Source organism: Chiloscyllium plagiosum, unplaced genomic scaffold (assembly GCF_037043375.1).
Source record: "Chiloscyllium plagiosum isolate Xiang-an unplaced genomic scaffold, Cpla_swu_hap1 HiC_scaffold_36, whole genome shotgun sequence".
In the NCBI taxonomy this organism is placed as follows: domain Eukaryota; kingdom Metazoa; phylum Chordata; class Chondrichthyes; order Orectolobiformes; family Hemiscylliidae; genus Chiloscyllium; species Chiloscyllium plagiosum.
This window is the reverse complement of record NW_028270174.1, coordinates 6103352-6120364: the sequence shown is the minus strand read 5'-3', so window position 1 is coordinate 6120364 and position 17013 is coordinate 6103352. Positions and strand designations below refer to the sequence as shown.

General features: G+C 43.1%; 1 protein-coding gene across 2 annotated transcripts in view; it reads right to left on the bottom strand.

The window, feature by feature from the left end:
* Positions 1-17013, bottom strand: part of stpg2 (sperm-tail PG-rich repeat containing 2) — a 377020-nt gene that overhangs the window by 253926 nt on the left and 106081 nt on the right. For both annotated transcript variants that reach the window (XM_087979916.1, XM_043674437.2), the window contains one exon: positions 1164-1271. In XM_087979916.1, the coding sequence (XP_087836042.1) occupies positions 1164-1271 (108 nt within the window). The remainder of the gene's footprint in view (positions 1-1163; positions 1272-17013) is intronic.

Sequence of the window (17013 nt, the reverse complement as noted above, 5' to 3'; positions counted from 1 at the left end):
GACCCGGGTTTGATTCCAGCCTCGGGCGACTCTCTGTGAGGAGTTTGCACATTCTCCCCGTGTCTGCGTGGGTTTCCTCCGGATGCTCCGGTTTCCTCCCACAGTCACAACAATGTGCAGGTCAGGTGAATTGACCATGCTAAATTGCCCGCTGTGTTAGCTGCATTCATCAGCGGGAAATGGGTCTGGGTGGGTTACACTTCTGAGGGTCGGTGTGGGCTGCTTGGGCTGAAAGGCCTGTTTCCACACTGTAGGGAATCTAATTTTAAGTTTTAATCACACTCCTCCTGACCATCCTCCATTTTTTGGTGGACAGCATTCCCAATTTCTACCTCTGGCTTGAACTTTATGGTTCAGTTTTCTCATCACCCTGTTTGGATATGTTACGACACACCTCAGGGACAGGTGGGACATGAAACTGGAGCTTCTGGCCTAGAGGCAGGGACACTGCAGCTACACCAGAAAACCCTGAAACAGTTAGAACTATAGCTGACCAGATTTAAACCCAAATGTTGGGCACTGACAGATCGCCTTGACCACTCGGTCACACCCACACGTTTTCAAGGCACAGTTCTAGGGCTAACAGGATCAAAGGTATGGGGAGGAACTGGGAACAAGACACTGAGTTGGACGATCAGCCATGATCATGTTAAATGGCTGAGCGGGTTTGAAGAGCCGGATGGCCTTTTCTACATTTCTGTGTTAACGTTTTGCTCCCTTTGTTCTGCACTCACTATTAACCCCATCAAATTACTTAATCATCTCTAACCCCTCAATGAGATCACCACTCCATCTTCAATATTGAATTTATATAGCTCCTCTCACATCCCCAGTAAAACACTCCTCAGGCAATGGGCCACTTTGGAAATGTTCTTGCTGTTCACTTGTGAACATTCTACAAGAAGGTGAAGAAATGACATGTTTTGACAGCACAGTCTCACTGAGGAGATCTGAAGGGGAACCATAACACGTGTCCTGCTGTAAAGAATGGCTCCAACTTGTAGTCCATTAAAAACCTATTAGCACCTTCTTAATTGATGTAAACTAACCCATGGAACAAGGATATGTTGCAATCCAGGTGACACAAAGCAATTAGGTTAGTTAATAACCCACAGAAGGATTTAATGGAGAGAATATTGAAAGTAAGATGCTGTGCCCTTTACCTTGGTCTGAGACAAGAACGGTGGATGTGGAGTACTCAGTTTATCGTGGGGGCTGGTCTTCTCACCAAACAAGCTTTTTATTTCATATTTTGCAGGTCCAGGGAAGCCCTTAAAGGACAATGAACAGTTAGCCAATTACACTCCAAAGCATAACAACAGTTTATATGTATATATTGATTTGCATTGATTAGAATTAATTTTATTGTCCCATGTACTCAAATAACTACAGTGAAAGGTTTATAAGTCACCACTTACAAAGGTACCTAGCTACAGATTCTACAGTTATAAGATCTCAGAAAATAGAGGAATTAAAAAGTCCAGCGTTGCAGAAATTAAAGTTCAGAACAACAGTCTACCAACCCAGAGCATGCTGGTACCGAGCCTCCAGTCCGTACCAAACCTTGGCTCCAAACAGTGCCGGGCTTCACCTCGCAGTTCATGAAGATGAGAGACCGCTTGGGAATAGTGGATTTAACATAGTAAAAATGAAGTGACAGGGCACTTGTGATGCAGTGGTAATGTCCCTACTTCTGAGACAGGAAGTCTGGGTTCAAGTCCCACCTGCTCCAGAGGTATGATATAACATCTCTGAACAGGCTAATTAGAAAAATATCTCACAGATTCTGGATCAGTGGGTCATTTTATAAATAGGTACCACAGTTAACTCCGCCCTCACAGATTGACACTGATATAGTGCTGGTTTGTTTGTGAATTTTTTTTAACCCTTCAGCAGGATATTCACACAGTCGTAGAATCATAGAGATGTACAGCACAGAAACAGACTCTTCGATCCAACCTGTTCATGCCGACTAGACAACCCAACCCAATCTAGTCCCACCTGCCAGGACCCGGTCCATATCTCTCCAAACCCTTCCTATTCATATACCCATCCAGATGCCTTTTAAATGTTGTAATTATACCATCCTCCACCACTTCCTCTGGCAGCTCATTCCATACATGCACTGCCCTCTGTGTGAAAAAGTTGCCCATTAGATCCCTTTTATATCTTTCCCCTTTCACCCTAAACCTATGCCCTCTAGTTCTAGTCATGTAGTACTGAAAGATTTAGTAGATTTTCATTACAGTTCCTGGTATTTATATTACAATCCCAGGCTTTACCAAGGACAGACCATAAGTTGGAGTAGCAGAATTAGCCCATTCGTAAGTTTGCTCGCTGAGCTGAAAGGTTTGTTTTCAGGCGTTTCATCACCAGACTAGGTAACATCATCAGTGACCCTCCGGTAAAGCACTAGTGGTATGGCTCGCTTTTTATTTATGTGTTTATAAAGCAGGCCATACCACTAGTGCTTCACTGGAGGCTCACTGAAGATGTTACCTAGTATGGTGACGAAACGTCTGAAAGCAAACCTTCCAGCTCAGTGAGCAAACTTACATCCAGAACCTCAACCAGATCTTCTCAAAACTCATTAACTGATATGTTTCTCAGCCCCATTCTTCTGTCTTCTCCCCATAGCCCTCAATCCCCTTATTAATCTTCATTTTAAATACACTCAATGACTTGGCGTCCATAGCCCTCTGCGGCAACGACTTCCACAGATTCATCACCCTCTGGCTGAAGAAATTCTTCCTCATCTCACTTCAAGTCAAACGTTTCACACTGAACCGCATAAAGAGCTCTAACGAAGAATCACCTAGACTCAAAACATTAGCTTGCTCTCTCCATGGATGCTGCCTGACCCACTGTGATTTCCAGCATTTGTTGTTTCAAGCACATAAAAAGCTGATTGGGAGAGATGGTCAGAAAGCTTGTTCAATGAGGTAGGTATTCAGCACTTGCTTTAAAAGAAAGAGATGAGTAAGAGGTGAACAGGGTCAGTGAGGGAGTTCCATAGTTGAACTACAATGGTCCCCCATAGAGCTGAAAACCTGCTGAGAATGGTAAAAATCCACACTGACGTGATTACTTATGTTGAGAGATTAATAAAGTTCAATGGGGGGAATCATATAGAACATAAACTAGCAAAGACTAGTTGGGCCAAATAGCCTTTGTCATTTGTTTTAAACACTGTGATTATAAGGTAAAGTTGCCATAGCCTTCCCAGACTATAGGGCTGTTCGCTCATTACAGAGAGGCAACTTATGGTGATTTAACCTGAGGGTCACCATGCTTCAGGCAAGGGGAGAGGTTGAGAAGGAGAGTGTTTTGTGGTAAACTCAGTCAATGCAGGAATCAAACCCACATTGTTAATGTCACTCCATATTGCAGACCAGCTGTTTATTGTACTGAGCTAAATGGCCCCTACCAAGGTAAAGTTGCTGTAGTTCTACCGGACCATAGGACTGCTCCCTCATTTGATACTGAAACAAAGGATAGTGAAGAAGGCATTTGGTATGCTTGCCTTTATTTCTCAGAGTTGAAAAATGTGTTGCTGGAAAAGCGCAGCAGGTCAGGCAGCATCCAAGGAGCAGGAGAATCGACGTTTCGCGCATTAAGCTTATGCCTGACCTGCTGCACTTTTCCAGCAACACATTTTCAGCTCTGATCTCCAGCATCTGCAGTCCTTACTTTCTCCTTTTATTTGTCAGAGTATTGAGTCTAGGAGTTGGGTGGTCATGTTGCGGCTGTACAGGACAATGATTAGGCCACTTCTCGAATACTGTGTTCAGTTTTGATCTCCCTGCAATAGGAAGGATGTTGTGAAACTTGAAAGGGTTCAGAAAAGATTTCCAAGGACGTTGCTGGGGTTGGAGGGTTTGAGTTATAGGAAGAGGCTGAATATGCTGGGGCTGCTTTCCTTGGAAAGTCGGAGGCTAAAGGGTTACCTTAGAGAGGTTTATAAAATCATGAGGGACATGGATAGGGTGAATAGCCAAAGTCTTTATCCCAGGGTAATGGAGTCCAAAACTAGGGGGAACTGGTTTGAGGTGAGAGGGGAAAGATTTAAAAGGGACATAAGGGGAACTTTTTCATGCAGAGGGTGGTGGGTGTGTAGAACACGCTGCCAGAGGAAGTGGTGGAGGCTGGCACAATTACAATATTTAAAAGGCATCTGGATGGGTATATGAAGAGGAAGGGTTTAGAGGAATATGGGCCAGGTGCTGGCAAATGGGACTAGATTGCTTTAAGATATCTGTTCAGCGTGGATGAGTTGGAACGAAGGGTCTGTTTCTGTGCTGTACATCTCTATGACTCTAAATGACAAAAAAACCCAACAATATATGCTCACAGAAAATAACATATTGAGGAACAGTGTTGAAGGTCATGTTAGAAAGGTTACAATAACTGATGTATTCCAACGAAGGTTGCGAAAGTCACAATTTGTTCTGACATCCTTTAGCTGATGTGCAGCTAAGCAGAGGCCCCCAGTGTGACATAATGTTTGTCATTTGAGTGATGACAGATGCCATTAACTTACATGGGACATCGTCTCACCCAGGTCATTGAGTGAACAATCAACGATGATAAGTGAGGCACTATGTTCTTTGGGGCACCATTCACGTGTCACCAATTGACCTGACGGGGTTAACAGAGCATTGTTTTTGACAGACTGAACACCTATATGGATTACTGAAAGAACATGAGATAGACTATGCCTTTGTGCACTGCGTCTGTGCACAAATTTAGTGCATTGGTCATGTTTGCTGACACCCCAGTGTATATCTTACTGAGAACAAGGAAATGATAATATGTCCACAGACTGTCCAATTCAGAAGGACTGGCTCATGTTATTACTGTTCATGAAAGCAACACAATCGATTGTAAAGTGAACAAGAACAACTTAAAAAGTCAGCAACAACAGTATAAACATGAAAAACACACACTGCTGCTTTAGGCCTGTGAACCCAACCTTTCCCCAATAGAGAACAAATTAAAATTCTTAAAACACTTTGTCAAGCTGAGCATATCCATGCATTTGTTTCTGCCTTAAGAAATCAAAAAAATTAAAAGGGTCTGAAATGCACAGCAGGGGAAAAGAAGGAAACAAGTTTGAAATAATTGAAACAAGGCATTATATCCTTCAGCATCTGGCCAGTGGCATTGAGAACAGGCAGCTGAGGAGAGTGAGCTAAGCAGAGGACTCATCAAAGACAGTTGAACTTTTAACTTTATTCCTTCTACTTTTCTAGTTTATATTAAGAAGGACTTTAATATCAACTATTACCTCATTCTGTATTTTTTAACATAAGTCTATGAAGGTAATTCTTAACTTTTTAATGATTTGGAGATGCTGGTGTTGGACTGGAGTGTACAAAATTAAAAATCACACAACACCAGGTTATGGTCCAACAGGTGTATTTGAAAGCACTAGCTTTCGGAGCACTGCTCCCTCAGGTGGTTGTGACCTGATGAAGGAGCGGCGCTCCGAAAGCTAGTGCTTCCAAATAAGATGTATGGAACACACCGGCAGAGGAAATGGTGGAGGCTGGTACAATTACAACATTCAAAAGGCACAGGGCGGCATAGTGGCTCAGTGGTTAGCACTGCTGCTGCACAGCACCAGGGCCCCAGGTTCGATTCCAGCCTCAGGTGACTGTGTGGAGTTTGCACATTCTCCCCATGTCTGCGTAGGTTTCCTCCGGGTGCTCTGATTTCCTCTCATTGTCCAAAGATGTACAGGTTAGGTGAATTGGCCATGCTCAATTGCCCGTAGTGTTAGGTATATTAGTCAGAGGGAAATGGGACTGGGTAGGTTACTCTTCGGAGGGTCGGTGCGGACTTGTTGGGCCGAAGGGCCTGTTTCCACACTGTAGGTAATCTAATCTAAAAACCTGTTGGACTATAACCTGGTGTTGTGTGATTTTTAATTTTGTTTCATTTACTACATTGTATCTACCTCAGTACCTTTGTATCTAAGATGCACCGTGTGGTGAACTTTTCAATGTATTCCTGTACTCCCATACTTGAGTACATATGAGAATGCAATCTAAATCGAAATCTAAAAGTACAGATGTACTACAGTCAGAATCCTTGTAGTATATCACTGACCTCTAAGAACATACAGAGACAGGAACAGGAGGAGCTTCTTTAGCTCTTCAGAACTTACAGACTTCACTGAGACCATGGTGATTTGCAACCTAACTCCATATTCCCACCTTCGCCCCTTGGTAGATGGGGCACTGTTAGCTCTGAAATCCTTTGATGCAATTGTACCACTGCCACAGTTGCCCATGATGGCTGGTAACATATAATAGAGCCAAGGTACAGGTCCCAGAAAGCTTGCAGTTCAAAAAAGGGAAAGACTGAAAATTACCATCGATATATTTTAAATAATTATATCACAAGGTCAGAAGTAGGGATGTTTGCCAATGATTGCACAATGTTCAGGACTACTCACAACTCCTCAGACACTAAAGCAGTCCATGCTCAAATTCAACAAGATCTGGACAATATCAGTGTTGGGATGACAAGTAACATTTGTGACAAAACAAATGCCAGGCAATGACCATCTCCAATAGAAACCGATCCAACCACCACCTCATGACATTCAATAGTATTACCTTCACTGAATCTCCTACTGTCAACATCCTGAGCATTACCATTGACCAGAAACTCAATTGGACTCACCACATAAACACAGTAGTTGTAAGAGCAGGTCAGAGGCTCAGAATACTACTCCCCAAAGCCTGTCCACCATCTGCAAGGCACAAGTCAAGAGTGTGATGGAATACTCCCCACTTGCCTGGATGGGGGCAGCTCCAACAATACTCAAGAAGCTCAACACCATCCAGGACAAAGCAGCCACTTGACTGGTACCACATTTACAAACATCCACTCCCTCCTCCATCAATGCTCAGCAGCAGAACTGTATACCATCTACAAGGTGCACTACAGAACTTCACCAAAGATCTTTAGACAATACCTTCAAAACCCATGACTACTTCAATCTAGAATGACAAAGGTAGCAGATACATGGGAACACCACCCCATGCAAATTCCGCTCCAAGCCACTCACCATCCTGACTTGGAAATATATTGTCGTTCCTTCACTGTCACTAAGTCAAAATACTTTCTGTCATGGCATTAGACTTTGGCTTGGAATACAGATCAATGATACTTGAATTCAAACTCACTCAAAAAGCACCAATAAGACTGAGCAATGGATATGTATTTACATGGGGTCCTCACTTCATAATGTCCTGCTTACAAACACTCATATTTATGAACACGATCCCATATAGGGGATGAATTATAAAGACATGACGCACAAGTTCCTGTACTGACAAATAGCTCCTTTATATTGTCCTGCATGGTGCTCCGATTTGTGTACAAATCGACTTGCAACTGGACTCCAGAACATAATCCATTGGAACCTGGGGACTGCCTGTACCTAGGTCAACTCTGGGCCCAAACCCATTGCCCGCAGAATCCAGCATATGCTTTTAATAATTACAACTGAAGGATAATGCTGATCAGGTGAGGGTGAAGACGGAAGGGAGGAGACCAGTATTAACCAGCCCCCTCACCCCACAATCTCTGGCCCTCTCACTCCTCCTCCTCTCTCTGTCTCCTTCTTACCCCTCCTCCCACTTCTCTCTCCTTATCCCTCCTCCCCATCTCCTTCTTGCCCCTCTTTCACCTCTGTCCTTCTCACCCCTCCTCTCCTTCTCTCCATCTTAACCCCTATTCCCCATCCTACTCCTCTCTCCCTCACATCCCTCCACTCCCTTTATCCCTCTCACTTCTCCTCCCCCTCTGCCCTTCCTCACCCTTCTTCTGCCTCTGTCAAAAATACAGGAGCCTTTAAAAAAGAATTAAATAAATTCTTGAAGGAGAAAAACCTTGCAGGGATATAAGGAAAGAGGAAGAGAACTGGATTACTGTTTGAAACGTCTTAGTTTACGCATAGAAACAGACTCTTTGGTCCACGCATCCATGCCAACTAGATTAGATTAGATTAGATTAGATTAGATTAGATTACTTACAGTGTGGAAATAGGCCCTTTGGCCCAACAAGTCCACACCGACCCGCCGAAGCGCAACCCACCCATACCCCTACATTTACCCCTTTAACCTAACACTACGGGCAATTTAGCATGGCCAATTCACCTGACCCGCACATCTTTGTGACTGTGGGAGGAAACCGGAGCACCCGGAGGAAACCCACGCAGACACGGGGAGAATGTGCAAACTCCACACAGTCAGTCGCCTGAGTCGGGAATTGAACCCGGGTCTCTGGCGCTGTGAGGCAGCAGTGCTAACCACTGTGCCACCGTGCCGCCCACTAGACATCCCAATCTGACCTAGTCCCATTTGCCAACATTTGGCCCATATCCCTGCAAACCCTTCCTATTCATGTCCCCATCCAGATGCCTTTTAAATGTTGTAAATGTACCAGCCTCCACCACTTCCTCTGGCAGCTCATTCCATACATGCACCACTCTCTGCGTGAAGAAATTGCCTCTTGGATCCCTTTTGCCCTCTCACTTTACACCCTCTAGATTTTTGTGTTAATGGACAGAATGGCCTCATTTATACTATATTATGAATGCAGAATTTTCAAACGTTTACTAAATAATTGTGCATTGAGAGATATGAACAAGAATGGTGAATAACATGAAAGACGATCGAATGAGAGTGAAGAGAAATATTTGAAGCTCTGGCAACAGGTTACTGACCTAACTGATGATTTAGTGTCAATGCAAGCTATAAAAACCAGATTCCATGGGGACATTGGCCATTTCATGGATCTCAGGTCAGGCAGGTGTTGGAGTTCAGTCCGTCCTCACATGAACGTTCATATGCTCTCTTCATTTTCAGAGAAGTTACTAAGTGGACTGTAAATGTGACAACAACAACTCGCACTTCCATAGTGCCAGCAAAACATCCCAGGGCAATAGTCAGGAGCTTTTGTAGACAATACAGTATGTGGCACCAGGGCATGTATTAGGACTAGAGCGACCAAAAGTTTGGTCAAAGAGTTAAATTTTAATCAGCATCTTAAAGGCGGGAGAGAAAGCATTGAAAAATTCTTGTGTAATAGGATGAAAGTAGACTCAAAAATACCGACTAATTTCAGAAGAGGAGGCCATGGGCAAACAGAACAATAGAGTATTACCATGGTTAGTAAGTATCATTAACAGGACTCTCTGAAGTAAAACCACTTCATTTTTAAAAAATGCTTTTCCACAGGTAATATGGCTTTTTGAATTGAGTGGGATTTGAACCATTTCTGAAATGCTACTAGCAAAACACCAGGTGGGCTCGGAAAATGTAGCTATTAAGTGTTCAATATATCCTGCAGAATGTGGGATTGATGCTGAGACAAGTCGCCCCAGGCAAATTCTCAGCATTTTTGCTTGCTCTGTGTAAGATAACTAGCTGTACGTCCCTAGGTAGGACAACTTTGCCAAGTTCTCCACCAGGCCTAGAGGGCAGTGCTGCCAATAATGACCCATCTGCTAACCACTCGCAAGCAGCTAGCAATTTCTAATGAAGACAGATGGGGTGGGCCTGGACTGGCAGCCTGCAGGGTTACTAATGAAACCATCTAATGGTCACTACCTGCCTCCTTTGACTGATTGATGACCACAGTGTGAACTTGAAGCCAGCGCCCATGACATTATGCGGTCATTAGTCATGGCGGGGGACAACTGTACCCTTCACGCTGTCCTTTTCCATTTCTGAAAAATGCCACATTTACTTATATCCTTCGGTCATTTGCAATAACCTTGCTCAGGCTGTTTGCAACTGAGCTTTGCAAAGATTTCATTCCTCTGAAATAGTGACAGCTTAAGCAAGTGGAAAAGACTTGAAAAAAGATAGTTTAGAACAGTGGGAGCTATAAATTACGTGTTGAAGCTATCTGGCGTCCTTATCTGTGCAGCCACTATGGCTGAATGTCAGGAACAGCAGAAATCGTGGCATCATGAAACACAGGAGGAGGCCATCTATTCAGTTCTGCTCGTGCTGGCTCTCTGAAAGACCAATCCAATTCATCCCACCCTGCTCTTTTCCCACAGCACTGCAATGCTTCTCAATCCCAGGAACTACCCAAAAAGAGAAAAGCCTTTTGAAATTGCCCCATCAAGTGGCATTTTGCTTTTAAATTAACGCTTCATGGAGTGTGGGTATCGCTGCATTTTTTTGTCCATCCCTAATTGGCCTTGGATTAAATTTTTCAGCCAAATCAGATTGTTCTTAAAAGTCAGTCACATTGTTATGGATCTGCTGTTACATTGTTATAAAGATGCCCTGTATTTAATGTTGCATGAAGGATTGCTCGCTGTGCTGTAAACCATGCCGGGGCTGGTTTTGAATGGTGACTGGTTTACAGTTTTTCTCTCTATTTTATCTCTACAGCTTGGAGGGAAGTTTAGTAAGAAGGCAGTAAGCTGCAGGAAAGCTTGCTATGAACAAGCTGCCCAGAGGGGTTTCTGAAAAGAATCCCCTCTGCATTGGTTCAGAGTGAAACTCACTTGTTCTTTTGAAAGAATGATTGAAAGAGCATCTCAAGACTGTACATCCTGAGCAAGCTGTGTTGGCAAGGCTTCGGAGAGAACAGTGCATGATTAGTCACATGACCAGACCTGCACGAACATCACAGCGACAGACTCTGGAATATTCTACACTATATCCTTTTGGCTTCAAGAATAACTAATTAGTTAAATTGCTTGAAAACAACAAACGTTTGAACTCACAGTGGGTCAGGCAGCATCCATGGAGAGAGCAAGCTAACGTTTTGAGTCTAGATGACTCTTCACTGGAGCTGAATTGCTTACTTCTTCTAATTTTTTTCTTCAGCAAGCCAATCTCTGTCGAAAACTCTTTTATTCTCTTTCCCGCGTAGATGTGTGCGTGTGTGCATGCGTGTGTGTGTGCATGTGTTTTGTGTGAGCGCGCATGCGTGTGTGCGTGCTTGTATATGTGTGTGTGTATGCACGTGTGTGTGCGTGTTTGTGTGTGTATGTGTTTGTGTGTGCGCGCGTGTGTGTTTGTGTGTGTGTGCGCGTGTGTGTGCGTGTTTGGAGGAATAAGCATAATTATTGCTATTTTACTGGTGGTAAATGTCAACTAAATATTGCATTTTACTGACTAAACTTTGGTTCTGCTCACAAACTAATAATGGCGTTTGGAGATACTTTACTGTAAAACCCTGACAGATATTTATTGGTCATCTTGGTAGCTGGGAAAAGTATTTTTATGTTGTGACCCATGGGGATGGGGGAGGCTAAAGTGACAGTGCACTCCCCCAACATTGTCTGTAACAAGCAGACCAGGTGGTGATAGAGGATTACTTCCCTGAAGATCATCAGTGAACCTGATGAGTTTTTACAAGAATAGACATCATTACTGTTGCAAATATCACCTTGCAATTCTGGATTTGTGAACTGAACTTAAATTCCACCAGTTACTGTTCAGGGGAAGGGATTTAAATTGCATAATATAACAGCAATACCCTGGTTCTCTCAACCACTTGCACAGTGATGTTGCCACTTACTCTTCTTCACCAGCTCCCCAGTGGGGTATACCTGAACAGGCTGGGAAAACCCAAGGGCAGATAGTTGAGCCTTTGACTGGATCTGCATCTATTGAAACCTGGCAGTGTATTCCAAACACTGAAAGAGACAGAGGCAGATAGAAACTTCATAATCTAGGGAGTTCAACTATTCCCAGGGATAGGCAGGAATGTGGGGTTGAGGTTACAAACATGAAAACTGGAGCAAAATTGAGGGGCTGAATGGTCCACCCCTACTCCTAATTTTTATGTTGTAGGTAAAGCATTTTCTCTTGTTGCTTTGCTAATCGCCATAAATCTCTGTCCTTTGGTTCCCAACCCCTCAGCCTCTGAAAATAGTTTTGTGTTATTTACTCCAAACTCAGTATGATTTTAAACAACTCCATCAAATTTTCACTTCACCGAAAGAGAAATAATTACTTCCATCCAAGTAATTACAATCCTTTATCCCTACACTGTGGAAGCAGACCATTCAGCCCACACTGACCCTCCAAACAGCATCCCACCGAGACACACCCCATCCCTGTATTTCACTTGTCTAATCCCCCTAACCTGCACATCTTCAGACTGTGGGAGGAAACTGGAGCACACCCACACAGTCATGGGGGGAACATGCAAACTCCATACAGACAGTCACCCGATGCTGGAATTGAACCCGGGTCCCTGGCGCTGTGAGACAGCAGTGCTAACCACAGAGCCACCATGCCACTCTGATATCCAACTACATATAATTTATGTGATAGCGATTCTTGAGAAGATTTGTAGCTCAAGTTGAAGATAAGTATGTGAGGTAGCTTACTGCCCTGGAAGGTTTGTTTTCAGACATTTCAACACCATGACTAGGTAACATCATCAGTGAGAGTCTCCAGTGAAGCGCTGGTGGTATGTCTTGGTTTCTTTACATACTTCTAATTTATGTGAAGTCGATATTAGTAAAATGTTGAAATTAATTTCCAAATACCATGTTATTATTTTGACCAGTACCAGGATCTTCCAAAAATACACATATGAAGCATTTATTAATTGTGATTATTAAAAAAGCCAAGTCTGTACAGATGAAACTAAACAGACTCATATTTTAAACCCCAGCACAAACTTCCTACCAATACTAATAACTATATACAGCCTAATTGCAAACAAATGAAATATTGGCAAACCATTGTATTGATAATTAAAATACCAACATTAAAACACAAGCTCCTGCTGATTTGCAGTAACACAGCCACTTCAAAGACTGTAACATGGAGCTAGTTGCTGTCAGAGCACAGATTAGAGTTAGAGCTGTCTTTCATTTGACTCATTGCTTAGGCTAAACCAAAGGGAAGGAATGTCTTGGAGTACATTGTTTTCAAGGAGCTGAAAATTAGGTACACAAATCTCCTCAAATACAGTTCCTTAATTCCTCGCTGTTTCTTCTCCTGAAAAGATTTTACACTGCATTAGATTCAAGTTAACAGTCTAATATCCAATTGACTAAGGGCTGTGAACAGCTACAACTATACTTTAGAGAAAAACGTTATGTAGCAATTTTCACAACCTCGGGGTGTACCAAAACATTTTATATTTCAATGGAACACATTGAAATGAGGCTACTGGTGGAAAAAAGGCAGCAATCCCTATACACACAGTAAGTTCTCACACACAAGCAATGGGAAGAAAATCTGCTTTCATGATGTTACTTGCGAGATAAACATTAACCAGGGTGCCAGGGAGAACTCTCCAGCTCTGCTAATAAATAGCCTCATGGGATCTTTTATACCCAAGTGAGAGAGGGCCTAAGTTTAACATCTGATCTGAAAGGTAGCGTCAAAAGGATTCTGGGTATTCCAAGATGGAGGACAGGAAAAATTGTTGCTGTAAGAGCTGCTCCTTTTTTTTTGCAGTACTTTAGGTGTTGGAGCTGATTTCCTCAAATTCCAGGAGCAGTAATTACTGTTTTATAAGCTGTTGCATTGTTTTGGAACTTTGGGGAGATAAATGATCAAAACAACAGCACTTTAAAAAAAGAGGAGGAGAGTCAAAGGCAGGGACCACATGGTCAGTGAATCAAATGAGAGAGAAACCTACACTGCTGTCTGACACAGCTGTGAATCTGCACAGCTACTGCTTTTGCTGTTTCAGTTCAAGTGTCTCTGGACATCAGAGTGCATCTAAGAAAAATTAACAAACAGCAAAATTCACAGCTGACATTGCAGGAATCAGCTGGGGCTGTTTTCCCTGGAGCCTCAGAGGCTGAGGGGTGACCTAATGGAGGTTTATAAAATCAAGAGGGGCACGGATGGGCTAAACAGACAAAGTCTTTTCCCTGGGATGGGGGAGTCCATGATTAGAGGGCATAGGTTTACAGTGAGAGGGGAAAGATTTAAAAGGGAATCTAAGGGGCAACTTTTTCACACAGAGGGTGGTGTGTGTATGGAATGAGCTGCCAGAGGAAGTGGTGGAGGCTGGTACAATTACAACATTTAAAAGGCATCTGGATGGGTATATGAATAGAAAGGGTTTAGAGGGATATGGGCCAAGTGCTGGCAAATGGGACTAGATTGGGTTGGGATATCTGGTAGGCATGGACGGGTTGGACGAAAGGGTCTGTTTCTGTGCTGTACATCTCTATGACTCTAAGTCACATGACACCAGCTTATAGTCCAACAGGTTTATTTGAAATCACAAGCTTTCGGAGTTTGGACAACAACCTGGTGTTGTGTGATTTCTGACATTGTCGACCCCAGTCCAACACCGGCACCTCCACAAGCTGAAAAATAGAAGCAGTGACAGTGCATACTCTCTCTGTACTGCATGGGGAGTTTCAGCCTAGATTTTTTAGGTTCAAGTCACAAGGGATATGAACATACAGGTAGTTCTTCTGTAACGCAATGGTTGCTTTCTTATGCAAACCCCTGTTGTAGAAAAATCGCTCTTTAGAAACAGTGCTTAAAGTGTTAGTGATGTAATCTGCGTTATAGCCAACACATGCTTTAGAAATTGTGTCCCCAATTCATCAATCACATTACAGTAAATTCACATTAACGAAACGTGCTTTATAGCAGAACGACCTGGATCAAATAGAGCTAAAGGTAGACCATTCAGCCGCTCCAGTCTGTTCCACCATTCAAGAATATCATTGTTGATCTGCTTGCGTTTCCAGTCCCATATTCCCAGCCACTCCTGGAATCTAACCTCCTCTGTCTCAAAAATATTCAAGATACATCCTTCTGAGGCAGAGAGTTCCACAGTCAGCCTTCAAAGAGAAAAATATTCTCCTTATTTCTGTTCTAAAGTGGCTGTCCCTAACTAAAACAGAAAGTGCTGGAGAAACTCAGCAGGTCTGGTAGCAGCTATTGAAGGAGAAACAGAGTTAACTTTCCAAATCTTGAGGAAGGGTCACTGGAGGTCTTTTTCCCTAGGGTATGGGAATCCAAAAGGAGGGCACGAGTTTAAAGTGAAAGGGGAATGATTTAAAAGGGAATAACGTTTTCACACAGAGGGTGGTACGTGTATGGAATGAGCTGCCAGAGGAAGTGGTGGAGGCTGGTACAATTACTGCATTTAAAAGAATGGGAATATGAACAGGAGAGGTTTAGAGGGATATGGGTCAAATGCTGACAATTAGGACTAGATTAATATAGGATATCTGGTCGGCATGGACGAGGGTCTGTTTCCATGCTGTACAACTCTGTGGCTCTATGACTCTCTGAGTGCAAACACTGATTGTTTCTCTCTTCACAGAAACTGCCAGACCTGTTGAGTTTCTCCAGCACTTTCTGTTTTTGTTTCTGATTCGCAACATCCGCAGTTTTTTTCGTTTTAACCCTAATTTTGAAACATTGACACCTGCCCCAGTCCTGAATTAAGCCACAAGAGGAAACACTCTTTCCACATTTACCTTTTCATGACCATAACCCGACACATTCTGTTTCAGAAACATACGTGCTATCAATTGTGCCAGAGGCTCAGACTGTCAAACAAATGTATATGACGACAATTTATATCAAATATTGCTGGTGTGGCAGTTTTGTGTTCTTAAATCTGGATAAAATTCTGCTGAGATCAACCAGTTTATAATGAAGCTTTGTCATCCAGTTGGATATGACAGATAATAGACAACACTGTTATGATAAAATATCCTGAACTGGGTATAAATGGGAATGAATGTTGCAGAATAGATTGAAAATATAATAAAGTGACACTAAAGTTGCATTTGATCAATGGAAAATGGTCACAGATAAACTCTTTAGTATACTGATGATGCTGAAGCTTTCTCTCAATGAACAGTGGTTTACATTGAAAGGGGAAATAACTGACTTGTATATTTCAGTTATTGGCAGATCTAGCTTTGGGCATTCTCTGTAATGTAAGGCCACAAAGCTTTCCTGGTGTTGTCAGCCATGGCCCAGTTGGTGAGACTCTCACTGTGTAGACAGAGGCTGTGGGTTCAAAGCCCACACCAGGTCTTCAGCTCCATGAGACGGGTTGACCCACCGCTGCAGTAATGAGGCAATGCTGCAGGGTCAGAGGTTCCAACTTTCAGATGTATCATTAGACTGAGGGTGAGAGGGGAGAGACAGCAGCGGAGAGAGACCAGTAAACGAGTGGGCAAAACTTTGGCAGATAGAGTATAATGTGAACTTTTGCACTTTAGCAGGAATAATTGAAAAGCAACTTTAGGTTAAACAGAGAATGGTATGTGCTGAACTCATTGATACACGGGCTCTGGATGTGCTGGTACGTGAATCGCAAAATGCAAGTACAGCAACTGGTTCCGTATGTTTTACTGAAAGTTGTATCGGACATTGGTGAGCCTATGTCTAGAGCACTGTGTACAATTTTGATCCCCTTATTTGTAAAAGGATATCACTGTGAAGCAGGTCAGAGAAGGCTCATCATACTTATTCAGGGGATAAAGGGGTGCCCTTATGAGAAAAGGTTGCTGTATTTGGACCAACATAGACAAGTTCACATTGGAGGAATATGGGCCGGGTGCTGTCAGGTGCGACTAGATTGGGTTGGGATATCTGGTCGGCATGGACGGGTTGGACCGAAGGATCTGTTTCCATGCTGTACATCTCTCTGACTCTATGACCCACAGAGGCCGGTATCTCATCACCAAGTCCCCCTTTATCTACACATGGGGAGTCCTTGACACTGACCCAGCTCCCTCAGGGCCAGGTCTCAGAGTGAGTAGAACTTGGACACTCCTGTTTATATCTCAGCCAGGGCTCCGTCATTGGACCAGGTTAATAGCACCAATCAAGGAACTCATATTCTATTAGGTCTATCTAGCTGATCCCATTACAATCACCACAGAGCGAGCAGCAGTGTTCCTTCCAGTGGTCTGGATACTATTTACCATTCAACCAATCGCAAAAACAGATTTTCTGGTCATTATCACATTGCTGCTTGTTGGATCTTGCTGTGCACAGTTAGCTGCTACAGTTC